Source organism: Phascolarctos cinereus, unplaced genomic scaffold, assembly GCF_003287225.1.
Source record: "Phascolarctos cinereus isolate Bilbo 61053 unplaced genomic scaffold, phaCin_HiC Scaffold_3;HRSCAF=262, whole genome shotgun sequence".
Taxonomy (NCBI): domain Eukaryota; kingdom Metazoa; phylum Chordata; class Mammalia; order Diprotodontia; family Phascolarctidae; genus Phascolarctos; species Phascolarctos cinereus.
The window spans coordinates 239110504-239130502 of NW_027555736.1; the positions used below are offsets into that span (position 1 = coordinate 239110504).

The following is a 19999-nucleotide window of genomic DNA, read 5'->3' on the forward strand; positions in this document are numbered from 1 at the left end:
TCTTTCCAGTTCCTTAAGGTCCCCTAGAAATACAAGGGGAAAAGTAGCAAGAACCCCTTGGGGACCCAACCTACTCTTGTAAGTGGAATCTGGGAGGGTAGCTCCAGAACATGTGCTACAGAAGCCATTTAACTTCAACCCATCCTTGAACAAGGACCCTCTTCTGTCCATACCTAACAAGAGATCATCTAGCCTAGGCAAAAAGTCCCCTTTAGTAAGGGGAAGCCCATTACCTCCAAAGCAAGCCCATTCCACTTTAGGTAAGAAGTTTTTCATAACACTGAACAGGCAAGGGAGCAAAACATATCTAAGCCCTTCAAATATATGAAGGCCTATATAATTCCTTCTCAGTTTTCTCTTCTTCTGGCTAAAAATATCCAATTTTTTCAAGCAATCCTTCCATGACAAAATCTCAAAGCCCTTCACCATAGTGACTGCCTTCTTCCAGACATTCTGCGCAACTTATCAATATCCTTCATAAAATGTGGCACCTAAAAGTCAGCATAATACCCCAGATGTGGTCAGATCAAGGCATTTATATTGAACTAGGTAACACTGTAGTTAAAAATTAACTTCTGTGACTATCCACCTAGCAGGGGTTTTGCTATCTGCAGAATGACACAGTCAATAGATTTAAAAATCCATATTTCTGTGAACTGTTCTCACAACTAGATTTGTGCTAGGGAGAAGAGTGGGTTAGCTTTGCTTTGTAGAGGTAATATTTACAAAGCATTCATTTCTAAAGTGGTTTTGTATTTCTAATAGTTCTTTTCCTGAAGTCCTAGTGTAAGCTCCTTTTAAAGATACTTACCTCTAATTTCCTTTTAGGAAAATGTTGTCCTATATTTGCAAAGAGCCGAAGAAATCCAGACAAGAGTTTTTCTCTAAATATATTTCTTGCTTGTAGGCCCCTTATGCTACCTCTGCAAACATAATAATGATGAACAAAACGCTTGACATAAATACTGTAGTAGCTCCTTTTTTGAAAAATAGTATCAGATACCTGTAACTTCCCAATCTTTTAACTATATTATTAATTCAGAATTATGATCAAAAGATAATATGGCATGAGACTTCTCTTTGTATTATCCATAGGAAAAGTACTGCTAATCAAATTAATAGTGTAACAAGATGGGGAAGGGAGAATATTCTATTTAAAAAATGTTTTAAAGAACTTTCTTCATTTATATGTATAACCTAAGCTGGTCTGGGCACACCCAGTTCAGGTAACAGAAAAAATTGACATACAAAATATAAATCATGCTTATCATTTAAGCAGCTCTATCAGGATCTGTTTGGTAATTGCTAGTCTTAAATTAGGTTACTATATATACTTGAAAGAAATTAAAGGGCATTACTATTTTTAAAACTTCTTTAGTTCAGACTTGTCACTAATTCAGACTGTCCTTTCCTTTAGCTAGTCAAGTTTTACCAGTTTGACTTTTTTATGTTATCACTGTCTTTAACTGTATTAATTTTCATGTTGTTATCGAATTTCTAATAAGCAGATCTTCTGAGGGAAAGGGATCCTCTCTATATGAAAAGACATAAACAAGAATCTCACAAAATGAAAGGTCATGAATAAACTATGAGCCTCCCTGGTGAAGGAAAACCCCACAATGATAAGAGCACAAAAAGTTCTGAATTCTATGTCCCTGACCACATTTTAAGCTCCTTAAGGACAGAAATTACACTGACGCTTCCTTGTCTTGCTCATAATATCTATTACAATGCTATACGTAGATATGATTTTCAATAAATAGCTGCTATACATAAAGGAGATAGTCAATAAATATTTGCTGAATTAATTAATTAGTGAGGTTTTAGCTTTGGTCTAATCATTTATTCCAAGTATACAGTGATATATCTCACAGAAAGGGCCAACGAGGTGGCACAGTGGATACAGTGCCCAGCTTGGAGTCAGGAAGACCTGAGTTCAAATCCAGCCTCAGACACTAGTTGTGTGACCCTCATCATTAACCATTTGCTTCAGTTTCCTCATCTGTAAAGTGAGTTGAAGAAGTAAATGGCAAATCATTCCAGTATACATGCCAAAAAACAACAACAATAACAAATGTGGTCGCAAAAAGTCAGACATAACAATGTCTCACAGAAAACCCATATCTCTGTTTCCTTATTTGCAGAATGAGGGAAATCAGACCAGATTACCTTTAATAAGGTCTTCTCCAATTCTATGATCCTTTGATCTTATGAAAGTTTAAAAATGATTCTTCATACCACAGTAAAATGTTTTTTCTAGTGTACATAACCATTAAGACATTAGAATATATAACAAAAATGGAAATGTGGGTTTTGCTGTTCTCCCATTATAGGAAAATAGCACATAATCTTAAGCAGATAATTTTTAAGATGAGTATCTCTGCTCCCAATAAATACAGGAGTAAAGCAAGAAGGTCCACTATCTCCATTATTGTTTGATATCATTCTGGAAATATGAGCAATAACAATAAGATAAGAGAAAGAAATTAAATGAGTAAATATAGTTTAAGAGAAAATAAACTATCCCTATTTGCAAATAACATGATAGTTTACTTTTAAAAATTTTAGATAATTAGCAAAGATACAAATTGAAACAACTAATAGCTTTAGTAACTTTACAGGCTACAAAATAATCCCTCAAAAATCAACAGCAGTTCTATGTGACATTAACAAACTGCAAGAAGCAATAAAAGAAAAGAAAATCCCATTTCAAGTAACTAAAAAATTAGTAAAATATTTAGAACAATTCTGATAAGAGTTGCCTCATGTTTACATTTAATAGGGAGGAAGACACTAAAAGAAAATGCAGAAATCCTTGACTTCTGTAATTGTAAGTAATACCCCTACAACTTGGATATAACACTATTAAAAATTCTCTCCTTGAGGCTCTTGTCTGCATGAACACAAGTTAGATTGCTATGCATTTAACAAGCATTCCTTGAGACCACAATGGCTCAGTCTGTTTTCTTTGCATCCGCTGAAATCAATATTTAGCAAAACATTTCAGGAAAGGAGCGAACAATCCAAGGTCCCAAGCTGGTTCAAGCCATTTCAATAGGGATAACAAAGTTTTAAAATCCAATTAGTGACCTTTTAAAAACAAACTACATAAGATGAAATCTAATCAATCATTACCGTTTTTTCTATTATCAAAACCTCCAGTGGAGTACGTGGGAATTCGTAAGGAATAACAACACTGTAAAGTCACCACTATTGACTCTCCTTAACTCTCTGCTACATTCTGATTAATTTCTGCATAACTAGGGTTTATTTAAACATCTACTCAGGTAAAACTTACTTGCAAGATGTTCATTCTTAACAGAACCGGTACATGCTCCTAAGAGCAATTATCTGACATCTGAGCCTCCTTACTATAAGGAGAATAAGCTTCCCTTTACATGTAAGGACTCTCCAACTCCAAGTCAAAATAAAATGTATCTGAACTATAACACAGTGGTTCCAACTTAATCACAAGAAAAAAACATTCTGATAAACATGTTTATTAAATTTCCAGATGCATTTATAAGCAAGTTTGTAGAATTTCCATATCTTGAGTTATCTAAAAATGGTACATGTTATCAGGTATTTGCCTGAGACAGTTTAAGCATGGCCTTGTTAGAGACCAGGGAATGAACTATTAAATCACAGATATAGTCTGCCATCCCTAAAAACTTTACCAAGATGCAACTCAACTCCTCCCTCCTACATGAAGAATAAAACATAGTTAGAAAATACTTTGCTATTCAACAGATTTTTAACTGCTCCAGCTTTCAATAACTGATCTCCACCTTCTCACAACTCCTACCACATTTATAGCCTACATTTGCACAATTTAACACTTAGCTCTCTCTCTTGTTTATTGTTCTTTTTCTCAAATTAATGCTAACTCTACACAGATGAACCTTATTCCCAAGAATGTGATTTTGCAAGGGATTAGTCAGCTAAGGAGAAACAACAGAGGTCTGAGAGTTGTGAGGACTCTTGATAGAAAATGAGGAACTCAACCAGTTTATAATTAAAGAAAGGGGGAAGAACACTCCCTCACTTCAACTGCTGATCCAATCAGTTGGCAAACATTTACTGGGCACTTAACTGTTTATAAGACTATGCACATAATACGACTTTTCACATAATAAGACTCAAGAAGATAGAAGACTTGGTCCCTTCCCTCAAGAAGCTCTTATGTAAGCGGAGGAGCCAAAAAACATACTCATCAGCAGATAACTAACAATATAAGGCATCATGTGAGAAGTCTTGGAATAAGTGATGAGACTTTTGCACTATAGAGTTTCAGATCTAAAAAAGATGGCTTATTTTGAGGGTATGGGGAAGATACTGAGAAGAGAGTCAGTGGATGGTCTGAACAAAGGCCTTCCATATATTCAAATGCAAGGAAAAATGAATGTAGGGAAAATATGTGAAAGGCTGGCAACATACTTCTGGCAAGAATCTTCACAGTTAATCAGTTGCCTGACTTGAACTACCTACTTTGGCTTCGCAAAGTAACACCCTGTTAGACATAAAATTCAATATGCCTGGCCTTTTGGCAGAAAAAGACTAAGAAATGATTATAACTTGAAACATCATGAACTTCCTTTTCGCCTTGTCACTTCTTTTACATGCCACAAACCTCATTATTCAAAAGTCCTTCAATCAATGGAGGAACAAATCTTGGTGTTTAAACATCATGTAATATTATTGCATGATAATAAAAAAATTATTATGAAGGTTTCAGAAAAATTTGGGAAGACTTGTATTAACTGATGCAAACTGAAGAAAGCTAACCTAATAAAAGAATGATACGCACAAAGGCCACAACAATGTAAAGGAAAATAGCACTAAAAGACATTAGATTTCAACTTACTGTAATGACCAATCTTAATTCCAAAAGACTGAAAGTACTTTTCTCTTCTTAATAGAGAGGTGATGGACTATGCATGAGAAATGTAGCATATGCCATCAGACATGGATAGTATGCCATCTTGAAAAATCAACAAGCAAACAAACATTCCCATTACCTTGCCAACTTCCAGATCTAGGGGGAAACCACAGTCAATCCTTATCGATCCCAGACCTTCCTTGCTAGATTTCAAACAACTTGAGCAATTGTTTGTTTCTCCCAGAGTAAGCAGTACAACAATTTGTACAATAGATACGCTTAGATTTCCCAGGCTTGGCTGCGAATTAACAGGGGAGGAAGAAATGATGTATTTATTTTGACTCCTACTCCATTACCACCAAAGCTTACCTGTCAATCTAATACACATCATTCTTCTTTATAAAAAATAATGTAGCACATGCCAGAATCTTCAATTCATTTGAACATGTACTGAGCACTTACTGTGCTAGGCACTGTGGAAGATACAAGAAAAATATAAGACATACTCTCTATCCTCAAAGAGCTACAACTTAGTATAATTAATTTAAGCATGAACATCATCAAAGTTTGAAACTGTTAAATTAAAAGGTTCATATTAAAAATAGTTTATAAAGCAATCCACTAGACATGATTTTATGATGAGCAATACACTAGAGTGAGTGGGAAAAAAGGTGAATAGGAGACAGTAAAGGATACATTTTCTTTGAAATATTTAAGAGTTAATAAGTTATTAGGGTATTCAAGGATATGTCACTGCATCTGGCTATTTTGGAAACCATTCTTCAGTTCCCATAGTAGAGGGAAAAAAAAGAAAAACGAAGGGGTAGCTAGGTGGCATAGTGGATAGAACACCGGCCCTGAAGTCGGAGGATCTGAGTTCAAATCCGATCTCAGACCAAACATTTGACCCTTACTTGCTGTGTGACCCTGGGGAAGTCACTTAACCCCAATTGCCTAAAAATAAAAAAATATATATTAATTTTAAAAAAAGAATATAAAAAAAGGAAAATGAGGAAGATTTTAAAAAGTGAGAGATTAGAAATAGGGATAAAGATCAAGATGGAAATGGAGAAGATGGACAGAGAGATGCAAAGAGAAAGATGGAAAAACAAGAGACAGAAACTAAGACAGTCACATAGGGCATGTGGCCAGTTTCTGCCATGTTTGAGTTATCTGACCAAGGCTGAACAAAACCAGGAGGATTAATATGACTGCATAGACTATTAGGATACAAATGATAATTTACAAATAAGTAGTTGACTATAATTTCAAATATTAAGGAAATCTTCGCATTTGAGACTTCCCATTTGTAAGTTAGTTGTAGTTTTGTGTGTACTGTTCCTGATCTCATTTGCTTATTACTTTTCTTCTTTGACACACACACCTAAAAGATGCTGCCATCTAAAATTGGAATTACTGTGTCCTCCATATGGAAAAAATATATTTTCTTCTGTTAAAAGAATCCCTAGTTAAAATGGTAATGGCATTTTAGCACAGGGTGGTGAATAGAGCACTAGACTTGGAGTCAGAAGAGATGAATTCAAATTTGAAAGTGCTAATGCTTAGATTTTCCCAGACTCGGTTGCAAATTAACATGGGGAGGTTATATATATATATATATATATATATACGTGTGTGTGTATGTGTGTGTGTGTGTGTATATTATGTGACTCCTACCTATTTAGTTTTCTACTTACCATCTGTATAACCTTGGTCAACTTACTTAATGTTTCTGTGCCTCAGTTTCCTCATCTATACAATAAGGATGATCTATCTGGACAAGATGACCTCTAAGAAATCCTAAATAAATAAATCCTAAAACTTTATCATCACAGAATGTGTCATTTAGTGGATTTTTGTTGTTGTTCAGTCATTTTCAGTTGTGTCACTCTTTGTGACCCCTTTTTGGGGTTTTCTTGGCAAAGATACTGGAGTGGTTTGCCATTTTCTTCTCCAGCTCATTTTACAGATGAGGAAACTAAGGCAAACAGGGTTAAGTGATTTGCCCAGGGTCACACAGCCAGTAAGTGTCTGAGACTAAATTTGAACTCAGGAAGATGAGTCTTTCTGACTCCAGGCCCAGCACTCTATCCACTGTACCACCTAGCTGCCCTGTCATTGGCTCTCATTTTGATGGCAGAAAACAGATGAATTTTTTTCATGAATGCAATTTTAAAGTTAGGAAGAATCTTCTGATGCAACAGTTTTCTGATGCAACATCCCACTCAGTGCAGGGATTCTTTCTGCAACATCTCCAAGAGATGGCCCTTCAGCTTTTGCTTGAATATTTCTAGCATACAGAATCTTACAACTTCAGAAAGCAACCTGTTACATGGTTGGACAGCTCTAGCTGTTAGAAAGAGTTTCCTCATACAGAGTTAAAGTATGCCACCCACTAGCTTCCACCTCCTTATCTTAGGTCTTCCACTTAGAGTAAAATAAAATAGTTCTACACACTCTTTCTTCTTCTCTCTCTTTCACTGATGTTGGTTTTTTTTACTGATTTTTTTTAATCAGTCAGTTCTCTATATACAACCACTACTGAATCCTTATAACAAACAAGTAAAAAAACAACAATTAAGTACCAATGGCCAGCAATCAACAATTTATATCAGTCAATATCAGTATCAATCAACATAAAAACACCAACTTGTCTACCAAGAAGAGAGGCTTGTATTATATCCTCTACTCTTCAGAATCAAGTTTTACATCCTCTTTCATGTACTTTAATTTCAAATCAACAGTTCAACAAGAAAGTGTGCATATTAAATACATGCCATATACAAGCCACATTTCACAAGCATATGTGTAACGCCTACTACGTACAAGTCATTTGTGCTAGGTTTTAGAGATACAGAGACAAAATGAAACAATCCCTGCCCTCAAGTAGCTTAAACTCTATTGGGTATCTTCATAAGAGCTCTTGGAATATTTAAAGTTATCTATCATGGTGCCCTTAGTCTTTTATTCTTTAGACTAAACAATCTCTAGTTTCTTTATCCCTCAGATGCTTCATTGTTCAAGTTGTATCCTTCTCCTCATCCTCCACATTGTCAGTGTCTTTCTTAAAATATGATGCTATAGATAAAGAAGTGTCTGGTATGAACTTTGGGGTTAGGGGTTGTGACCCACATGCCAATTCAAACTATTCTTATTTATAAGGTTAGGAGAAAACATGTCTTATTGACCTATTTAGATTTGTGTGTCTGCAACAAACAAATGTTTGTGAAGAGGAATTTAGTTATCTAAGTATTGAAGTAACATGGATGGAGCAACATAAACTCACCATATAATAAAATTTCATGATTGTGAAAGAAGCTGTGTTTGGCAGCTATGTGGCATAATGGATATTTTGGATTTGGAGTCAAAAAGATCTGAAGTTAAAATCCTGCCTCAGATACTAACTCTATGACCGTGGGCAAATCACTTGCCCTCTTTCCTCAGTTGCCTTGAATGTCAAATGAGGATAACACTTGCTTCATAGGGTTGTTATGATGTAATATATGGAAAGTAATTTGCAAACATTAAATGCTATGTAAATGTCAATTATTAATGATACCATTATTATTATTAAGATTGTGATTATGAACAAATAAACTCAATCCTGAAAGTCCAGTGAGCAGAATCTCAAAATCACTTTGGGTGTATTCTGAAAAGAAAGCATTCCCATTAGAGACCATGAGGAGAATGAAAGCAGGCTTCCAGCCTAAGGAAGTCTTTAATGAAGACAGGGTAGAGCCACAGACAGAGCTCAGCAGGATGCAACAAAAAACCTCCTTCCTTTGAGTTAACATCAAATCATTAATCAAAATTCTGGCTACAGTTGTTCAACCAGAGCAAATCTATCTAGAAGTGCTATTATCCAGATATTTCTCCATTTTTATTCTAAAAAGACGTGAGGAAAAACTTTGTCTGATGGCTTGCTAAAGTCAAGAAATGTTATGTAAATGGAATTTTCCTGACTGGTTAACTTAGAGACCCAATTTAAAAAAAAAAAACAACAGAGTAAGTTTGGCATAAATCTTTCCTAATGAAGACATGATTACTAGTAGTGATTACCTCATTCTTTTCTAAGTGCCCACTGTCCATCTGTTAAATAAAAGTCTAGAATTTTCAGAAATCTACCCTTTTTTCCTTTTTGAAACTTGGTATAATATTTGCCCGTTTCTTTTTTTTTGTTTATGAAGCTCGTCTAATTCTCCACAATTCATAAAAGACCATAGCTTGAAAAAACAAAAAGAGCAAAGCCTAAGACAACTGTCCAAAAGAAAATGAGATGCTTTGATCCTTTTCCTGAAGGTCTTCAAGTGGAGGTCAAATAGCACTTGGTGGGGTTGTTGTAGAAGGTATTCTTACTTGTGAATGGGTTGGGCTTCATAGAGTGGAAAGAACACTAGCAGTCAAAAGACCTAAGTTCAAATCTTCCCTCTGATACTGGGCAGCTAGGTGGCTTGGTGGCTCAATGGATAGAGTGCTAGCCCTGGAGTCAGGAAGACTCCTCTTCTTGAGTTCAGATCCAGCCTCAGACACTAGCTGTGTGACCCTGGACAAGTCATGTAAACCTGATTGCCTCAGTTTCCTCATCTGTAAAATGAGCTAGAGCAGGAAATGGCAAAACAGTCCAGTATCTTTGCCAAGGAAACCCCAAAAGGATCACAAAGAGTTAGATTTGATTGAAAAAACAACTAAACAATGATACTTACTATTTATGTAACCTTGGGTAAGTTCATTTAACATCTCAGGGCTTCAGTTTCCTTATCTGTTAAATAATGGGTTTGAAAGCAATAACCTATGATGTCTTTTCCAGTTCTAGGATTCTATGACAGCATTGGATTCTGTGCATTAATAAGGTATAGTTCTAACCCTCAAAAAGCTTATAATTTAGGTGATATTGAAAAACAACTGCTTGGAAATAGTGACTATAAGTATTTTAAAATGATTGCTACATCTATATGCAAAGCATCCTGACCCTTTATAAGCTAGTAAAAAAGGTTAGACCTAAACATCTAAAAAGTTCACTAACAGTACAAGGCAATGTGACCCTAGAGTAGTTCCTTTACCTACTCTGGACTCAAACAACTCACTAAGAAGATTATAAAGTGCAGAGAAAGCATTGATCTGCTTTGAGCTCATTACATTGATGAAATCACAAGTTTGGTTTGATAACAAGTACCAAATTCCTGGCACTGATAAATGATCAACTTTTCTCTTTACCTATCTAGCTATAACCTCAATGCTACCCTGTCATATATTCCCTTTGAAGAATTTTTAAGCAAAAGGTAAAGAATTACAAGAAGGCAAAATTGTTGCTCTTACAGTCTTTATGGAATATTATGAAATATATCTTTGTTTCGCGGTTAACAAATCTAATGTACTAGAGTTTGCATATAATTTACCATATATTACTCTGGCAGCAGACTTTTCTGTTGTCATTCAGTTGTTTCAGTCATGTCTGACTCTTCGTGACCCCTTTTTGGATTTTTTTGGGCAAAGATACTGTAGTAGTTTGCCATTTCCTTCTCCAGCTCATTTTACAGATGAGGAAACTGAGGCTAACAGAGTTACCCGACTTGCCCAGGGTGACACAGTGCTCTCAGTATCTGAGGCCAGATTTGAACTCAGGAAGACAACTCTTCCTGATTCCAAGCCCAGTACTCTATCCATTATACTACCTAGCTGGCCCAGCAGAATTTTTCACAGACTAAGAAATTTCGGAAATAACAAAAGGCTTTATTTTGTCATATTGCTCTGTTTCTATCTCTACAACATCTCTTGCATATGTTCCTCTCTTTAACCATAACACTAGTTCGGGATCTCATTACCCCTCAACTGGATTACTGCAATAGCCTCCTAATTGGTCTCCCTACTTCAAACCTCTCCCCATCCCAATCCATTTTCCAATACAGCTGTCAAAGGGATTTTCCTTAACCACAGATCTGACCAGGCTGCTCTCTTACACAATAAACTGCACTGGTCCCCTTTTTTTCTGGATAAACTATAAACATCTTGTGTTTAAAGCCCTTCACAAGCTGGCCCCAGCCTATCTTTCTAGTACCACACTGTTGTGAGTGGCCTTGTCTCTGTTCCCCAAACACCACCCTCTCTCCTCTGTTTCAGTGCCTTTGCACTAGCCTGTCCAACAGAAAAAATCACCGCCAGGTCCACAGTGGCTGGTGTATTATGCCCACTCCCTCTCCAGAAGGGGCCTATCTACTCTGGACACCAGCAAGAGGTCTGGATAAGGGTCAGTTCTTGGGATCTCAGCCTTTATGGCTCCCTTTTCTCTCACTCTTTGACTTGTTAAATCCCTACACCAGCAAGAGGTCTGGATAGGGGTCAATCCTTGGGATCTCAGCCTTTATGGCTCCCTTTTCTCTCACTCTTTGACTTGTTAAACCCCTACACCAGCACCTGAGGACAAATTATTTGAAGTTTGGTTTACGTTCATTTGCCTAGAGTTTTCCCAAAAAAGGTCCTCAGTGTACAATAAGAATTAGGTGTGGAACAGGCATTTATTTCCTACTTACAAAACGAATGATAAACACAGAACACTCACGAACCTGCTCTTGAAAAAGAAAAGACTTGCAATTCAGTAACTCAACCTACAATGGCTGTTAACAATCTGCTAAAAGGTTGACTCAAATTTCATCAGAACATAAAGCAGTTCGTGGAATTGCTGATCAGGCATTTTACATTTCATTTAGACCGCACTATTCAAACAACTCCCAGTATATCTGCCGGTAAAATGACCAAGCTTGGTCCAGTCCTATTGCCAATGGCCATCTTCTCCAATGCAGAAGCTTCCCCTACCACCAGCCAGATCCATTCCTTATGCCCAGGACATCTGAACCTCTTGAACTTATGAGCCTGGACACATTCACCTCAAGGCTAATGCTTAATCATTACTATGGAAAGGCAACACAAAGAAGAAAAAGCTGCCAGTGATTCAGGCATAAGCTGACCTAAATGAGTCCAGGTTCCATGTAGGAGTAGTGATGAGATGGGAGGAAAGAGCCCACTGGCAGGGTGTGGAACCTGTGGCCCTCTAGGACCTCAAGTGCAGCCCTTTGACTGAATCCAAACTTAAAAGGCTGCACTTAAGACCTATAGGACCACTTGTGGCCTCCAAGAGGCAGGTTCCCACCCCTGGCCCATATCCCTCATACAGATTCTAGAGACAAGAGTACACTACCTTGCCACAAGGAAAAACTTGAAGCCATCTCTTCTTTTAATTGACACTGCCAATGTCCCAGGATTGGGGAGATCTATGGTAACCCTTGGGGTTTGCCGTATCACAAAAAAATGTCAACTCCCTTCAGCATTGAGACGACATGTGGCCAGGAGCAAGCCCCACATAGTAGAGCATAACGAGGAAAGGCAATTCTGAATATGTTCCATGGGATGGTCCTCCTTACACCTGAATGCACTGCCTCCCCATCTCTGACTTATAGATTCCTTCCTTCCTTCACAACTTAGTTTTTATACACCACCTTCTACTCAAAATCTGACCTTCCCACCCCTAACTACTAGTGTCCTCCTTCTCTAATTTCCTTATATTTTGTTTTCATTCTGCATATATTCTTCATATCCTTGTATATGTACATGTTATCTCCCTCAATAGCACGTTAGTCCCTTGACAGAACAGTCTATTAAGCTTCTGTCTTTGTATCTCCAGTGCCTAGCATAGTGCCCAGCAAGCAGTAGGCACTTAACAAGATGTTTGTTGATTGACTGATTAGGTAATCTGAAAGTTTTTACATTTCACTGTGAATATTTCAGTTTAGTCAAAAAGAAAAATTTAGACTAAAATATCTAAAAACAAAGTCCTGCGCTTTTTGTGTGAGGTTACTTCAATAATATTAAAATATACATTCATTCTAGCAGATAAATGACATCAGTCTGAACAATATTTTTGGAAATGTTTCTTAGGAAACTTTAATTACCACCAATGTATAAAAATAAATAACAGAATTTTTGTCCAGGTGGCATGGCCTCTTCTTCAGAAAACAGAATTCTTAAGCTCTAAAATCTGCCTCACAAGTTAATCCTTATGGAGGGGGGAGATGGCAATCTGTTTACAGTACTGTTTCTCCAAAGCCCAAGTCGATTTTTAATTTGAATTGAGTCCCAAAGGGCACTGTTCCTAACAAATGAGGTGAATAACATTTTCCTCTCCTTGCTTTTGCCTAGAGAGGGAGGGAGATAGAGCAACACGTTGAATATAGCTCAAATTTTGTTTGGAAATTTCAAAGCCTAGTTATAAACTTCTATGTCATTACTGGCATAGGGTATTTTATGGTAGCCCATGGATATCATGTCTATTTCATAAAGAATACAGGAATTTAAATAAAATATTTAGGTCCTATGAAATATCTATAACAGATGAAAATAATTGAAAATAGGGGAAGAACATGTAAAAACTATGCTCCTTTTACCACATTCCATTCATGCCCAATATTTTTTTAGTTTCCTTAGTGCTTTTGATACCCCAACATATTGAATGAAGGGAAGGAATATCAGAATGCTCTAACTATATGATTACAAACTTCCTTTCCCTGGACATTTTATCTCTAGAACACTTTTTTGTTCAAACTAAGGTGGGGGTAATTTTCCTTAAAAATGATCTTACAATTACACTAAAGATTTTGAGTTCTGTTCCAGTTACAACCAAGTTATCTTCCCTTGCATGACCAAAAAAAAAAATTGTAATACCTGCTTCTGCTATTCTATAGCTAATTATTATATTTTCCCCCCTACTTTCTTTCTCAGTTAGAGAAGTGTGGGGTTTTTCAGATGCATACAAGGAAAGGAGTCTCATGGATTGTCTTCATCAGAATTAATCCTCTTCTTTAAAACTCAGTCTTTGGGAGGCTGCTTGATAACAGTAGAAAAAGCACTAGTCTCAGAGACCTGGTTTCAAATTCCACTTTGGAAGCTTTCTGTTGTGTAATTTTGGGCAAGTCACTTTCTGGGCCTCAGTTTCCTCAACTGTAAAGTGAAGGAGTGGGACAAGATGGTCTCTGTTTTTGTAGCCTTTGTTCTTATCCAATTCTACCATTCTGCTTTTTGGGGCCTTACTGCAAGAATAAAACACAGATTATATCCCTGTCTCCAACCATTTCCAATTTCCTGACTCCTTTCTATGCATATTTTTTGTGCAAAAGATAACTAGAACATCCTATTACAGGGCTCCTCACCTTAACCAACTAACTTGTCACTTGTTTAGAGAGGTGGGGTGAGGAGGCGGACCTAGCAGGTGTAACAGAGCCCTCTCCTTGCCTTCCTGGCTTCCTTCCCCTCTCCTTTCCTCATCCTCTCCCTACTCCCCTCCCCAGTGGACAGTTCATGTTTCACCACCTGCTCCAGAGACCAACCAATAAACAGTACACTGCCATCTTTTCCCAATTCAACCCTCCCACTACTATCAGGTTCCCTTGGATTGAAAAGCTACATTCCCAAAAACTGTGCAACTCTCGTCCCACCCCAGCCCTTTCTCTCACGATACTACTGAATTCATAATGGTCTGCATCAGTATAACATCCATATTGGGCACACAACTCACAGCACCACCTAACCCTGCCTCCAGAAACGCAGCTCTGGCTCATACCCTGCTGCTCTCTACAACGCCTCACTCCCAGCCAAGTGGGAGCACCTGATTCACAGGTCCGACGGAGCAAAAAGATCAATGCTCTGGGCAGCTGTCCGACGCTTAGGCAGCAGAGCAAAGAGGAACCCATTTCCAGCTAGTGAGACAAAATATACCGAGTCTGGTCCTAACTGCTCTCGAACCAAGCTTCATTTATTTCTTACTCAAATAACAAATATTCCTTACCAAGGTGCGCACTCCGCTTGTGTATTTGAAGTTTTAATAAACATCTCGGCAGAATGAAGGCACAGTGCCCCGCAGGGAAAGAAAATAAGTTTAGGGCGGGGACTCCTCGCTCCCAAGACCTTTGGAAACCCTCCCTTTCTAACAGATCAGGAAAAAAAAAAAAAGAAAGAAAAGCATTAGGAATTAGATGGGGTCGTAAGAGGGTAGTAGAAAGAAGATACAGCAGGGGGTAAAGAAGAGTAATGGTCGCATCCCTCTCCTGAATCAACACCAAGAACAACTGTAAAGGAGCTGAGGGCCTCCGTCCGCGCCGCTTTGTTGTTTTAGTCCCTTGTTGCTAGCGCCCACGCTGCGTGGAAACACGCCCTAAAAAAAATCAACTCAGTGAGCTAAGAACTAGAAGCCCCCTACCCCTAAGGAGAGAAGAAACTGGAGCCGGAGGCGCAAGCTAAAGCTGTTTCGGAGGCTCTGAGCCTAGGAGGCCAATTATACACACATATATTTTTTTTCTAAAGAGGATCAAATATTTTGTTTTTATTTCTTATATTTATTTACATGTACACAATTCTTTTTCTTTTTAGTCTAGTGATATTTCCAAATGCTCGTCGCAATAAAAGAAGTGGAGGAAAAGGAGTTTGCGGTGGAGGAAGGCAGAGGTGGGATGGTGGGGTTGGAGAGGTAGCGATAGGAATCTACGCAGATTTGTAGAGCATCTAGGCACCTCGCCTTTACCTGTGGATGCAGTCTCCATGGCAACGGGAGGGTGTTTTTCCTCTTGGCGATCTCTGCCTGAGCCCAATTCCTGCTGCTCCCCTTCTCCGACGCTTTCTCCCCCGCTCCTGCAGGTCTCCCCTGCCGGGTATTGCTGTTGAGGCAGCGACGGTGGCCGGTGAAACCCTTTCATCGTCACCGCTTCCTCCTCCTCCTTCTCCTCCTCCTCCTCCCTCCCATCTCCGAACCACTGTGACCCAGAGCCAGCCAGCAGTAGCAGCTCGTCTTTTTGATCCGGCGGCACAGACATGGCTCTGCTGGACTCAGTGACTCACTTGTCTCTTACGGGGAGAAGAGGCTACTCTGGCTAAGAGGCAGTGGCGGGCTGGATTATGCTCTGATGCTGCTTGTATAAGGGACTTTGGGAGGCTGCAGCACCACACAGCCTCTGATGCTGCTGCCACGCCGCTCCTCCTCCTACCCCTCCTCCCCCTGCCCTTTTTCCTCCTAGTTCTGCTGCTGTTACCGCTACCGCTCCCCCTCCTGCCGCGGCTGCTGACTCGCTACTACAGAGCCTATTATTACGCAGGTGAAAATGGCTTGCCTCCTGAGAGTGCTGCAAAGCTCACGTCAGCCTTCGGCTCAAGCAGGCCACATTAGGGAAAGCCTGACTGGTCGACTTAAAATCTTTTTCATTTGGGGAGAGGATGAAATGTGACCCTGAAGACCAAAATCCCAAGAGCCCCACACCAGCCCTGAAGTACCTTCAGGGTACCGACCTCTTAACTAAAAACTGAACCTTCAACGATGTCTTGGGACCAAGAGTACAAATTAGAGACCTGGAGACGCCAAGGCCATGGGCCCTGAGGCTGGCCTGTGTCAGCTGCTTAAAACCTTAAAGACAGGGTAACAGTAGGATATTGGTTGTATTAGCTTTCAGACGGCAGACGGAGGCACCAGTACATTCCAGGATCACTTGTGTTGTCTACAACTCACAGTCTGACCAAGTGAAGCAGTCAGGTGGATTAAAAAATATTGGTTTCATGCTCTTACTCTAAGGCCTTCAACAAGTATTTGTTAACTGCTTCTGGACTTTGTGCTAGGCACTGTGGATACTAAAACAAAAGAGAAATAGTCTCATAGTCCCTTTCTCTAGGGGCGAATTATTCTCATCTTTATTGTTATTATATAACAATTCTGCACTGACAGCTTGTTCACGTACTGGAAAAATATAATTTAGATTCAGGCATAGTGAGAAAGCAAGAAAGAATCTGATGACAGCTTGGCTTTTCTTTATTTAAGACATGCCAACAACACAAAAATGTCAACAACAATTGATATTAAGCATAGTACTTTTTTTTTCAGGGAGACAGTTTAAAACCCACGGTTACCTAGTTTTAAATCTATCATCCTCTCTTCTAAACAGTATAACTTCCAAATTAAGAAGCAACTTGAACCAAGATGTCTCATATATTAGAGAGATAGATAGACAGACACAGACAGACAGATAGATAGATAGATAGATAGATAGATAGATAGATAGATAGATAGATAGATGGATGGATGGATGGATGAATGGACGGATGGACGGATGGACGGATGGACAGATAGATAGATGATAGATAGATAGATAGATAGATAGATAGATAGATAGATAGATAGATAGACAGACAGACAGACAGACAGACAGACAGACAGACAGATAGATAGATAGATAGATAGATAGATAGATAGATAGATAGATAGATGGATGGATGGATGAATGGACGGATGGACAGATAGATAGATGATAGATAGATAGACAGACAGACAGACAGACAGATAGATAGACAGACAGACAGACAGACAGACAGACAGATAGATAGATAGATAGATAGATAGATAGATAGATAGATAGATAGATGGATGGATGAATGGACGGATGGATGGATGGACAGATAGATAGATGATAGATAGATAGATAGATAGATAGATAGATAGATAGATAGATAGATAGATAGATAAATGTCATCAAGTTATATTGGTTCCACTCACCCCACCACTCCTCCAACTGAAAGTATTCCATCTTATGGATGTTTCTTAAATGATATTGAAGTATCATTTAAACTCAATGAATATAAAATTCTTTATTTACAATAAGGAAATATAGAGTGCTGCCTTCAGGTTCTGAACCTGAATCCAAAGGTCAAACTGAACCAGATAAAGAAGGTGATACCTACAAATAACTTGATCTCTTCCAAGCAAGACACATTGAGCATAAAGATATCAGAGAAGGGTGTGGATAAATAAATTAAGAGACTTACTGGCATCCTGAAATCAAAGTTGAATGAGAACACTTAAAGCAATTAACAACTACACTGAGCCAATTTTAACGCACACTTTTTGAACTATAAAATAGACATAACCGTTTTAGAAAGTATCATATAATATTAATGAAACACAAGGTTTATCATGCTAATGCAGCTATAGAAAGATGCACCCTTTGTTGTCAAAAAGGAGGAAGGATTGATAGATACTCATGGAATCAGACCATGTGATAAACAGATCAAAGACCTACTGAAACATTTTTAGAATAGATATCTCTTCACTGAGCAATAGTGGCGGCTGGTAGGTACACACTAATAGATTATTTGTGCATAAAGAACAATGATTTATCTTCAGAGGAAGCTTTTGAAACAACTATGATCTAAGAGTGGGATGAAAAAGCCTTCCATTGAAGCCATCTTCATGAACTCAGACAACAAAATACAGACAAAAAAAACATGACTGAGTCATGTGGACTTATTTATGATAATGGAGTAGTCACTGTTATCATAGGTCAAACTGTTGCGCACAAGCACCCAGACATAACACTGATCCATAGAAACTTCAGAACATTTTAAATAGGTATCACTCTACTGATCACTCATGATCTTAACGCTACATGAAACAAAAAGCTTTCACACTATGGAGAACTAGCACAGGAGAGTAACATCATATGAAAACAGAATAAGGTGCATGACATCCTTGTCCTGTCTACTACTGGGGTTGTACAGAGCATACTTTCAGTGAGCCTACAAAATATGCAACTATGCCTTCATACTTTATTCAGCAACAACAGAAGTTATTTATCCACCTGTGTAAGAGAATAACAACAAGATAGAGACTTCTCTTGGGACCATTTCAAGCCTGTACCTCATTGAAAAAGATAAGAACAAGATAACAGCACAAGACAACTTGCCAGCCAGTGCCAGGCATCACAAAAAGTATCCTCATTCACAATCCTAAAGTAAATGAAATAGATTAAACTGAGGAGCTATTAAAACCTGAGAGGGAAAAGTTGAAGATCCTCAGGTCAAGGAATTCAGATGAGTTGTGGCTAGCCTCAGAATAGCGAGGGGACAAAAGGGGAAGCAAAGGGGTAGGGCACCTCTAGTGGTGGCAGGTCTTCCTGCAGCCTGGATGGCTTCTGGGACATCCAGACTAGAGTAGCATAGTGGTTAAGGGAAAAGGCAACAGGGAAAGGCTACCCCCAGGGGGGGCAGATATTGGAACATCATTATACATAGAATCCATTACACACAGAAAGCCACAACTGACTAAACAACATTGGTCTATAAAAATTTAAGAACATTTCAAATTGATGTCCTCATAACTCCAAACTACATGCAGTGAAAAGCTCTCAAAATAGAGATAATTTGAAGAAATTAAAACCACATAGGAACAGGCTGATGTACATGTCACAAGTTGTTCCAAAGATGTTTTCGGTGAAGTTATTGAAGATGAGCTAACATTTGTATTCAATTACAAAAGGCAACCATTTTATGCACCTGTACAAGAGTCCACAAAGCACTGAATAGGAAAGAATAATAGAATCCTCTGTTTGGCTTACAAAGCCCTTTGTAATCTGGCGTCTTCCTATATTTCTAGTCTTTGTATACCTTACTCCCCGCAACTGCTTGTAATCTGTGATCCAGCCATATTGGCTTCCTTGCTATTCCTAGCACAAGGTCCTCCATCCTCCAACTCAAAGTATTTTCACTGGCTCTCTCTATGCCTAGAATGCTCTTCCTTCTTATTATCTTCTAGCTTCTTCTAGCCTTCTGGCTTTCCTAGTTTTCTTCAAGTCTTAACTGAAGTCCCACTTTCTACAGGAAACCTTTTCCCAGTCCTTAACCGCAGTACCTTCTCTCTGAGATTGTCGCCAATTTATCCTTTTTATATTTTATTTATACCTAGTTGATTCCTCGTTGTCTTCCCCATCTGACAGTGATTTTCTTGAGCACAATTTGCTTTTTGCCCTTCATTGTATCACAGTGCTTGGTTCATAGTAGACAAAAAATGCTAGCTGACTGACTTATAGGAAGATAGTGACTAGTCCAGATTACTTATATAGACACAAAGTTATATTAACATATATTATTATATTATATATATGTTATACAAGTATACATTTATCACATAATATATATTTATTATCTTTTTCATTTGCGTCTTGAGCATCCTCGTCATCATAATAGCTCATTATAGTGGAGATTTTTTTGCCCATTCTTCCAGGTAACTTCTCCACTTTGGACTTGATGTTAGGGCTGCGTTCT

General features: G+C 38.3%; 1 protein-coding gene across 1 annotated transcript in view; it reads right to left on the bottom strand.

The window, feature by feature from the left end:
* RTN1 (reticulon 1) overlaps window positions 1-15898 on the bottom strand; it is a 265232-nt gene extending 249334 nt beyond the window's left edge. The window contains 1 exon segment of the mRNA XM_020986478.2: window positions 15444-15898. Within this exon segment, the coding sequence (XP_020842137.1) occupies window positions 15444-15732 (289 nt within the window). The 5' untranslated portion in view covers window positions 15733-15898.
* Window positions 15899-19999: the final 4101 nt, after the last annotated feature.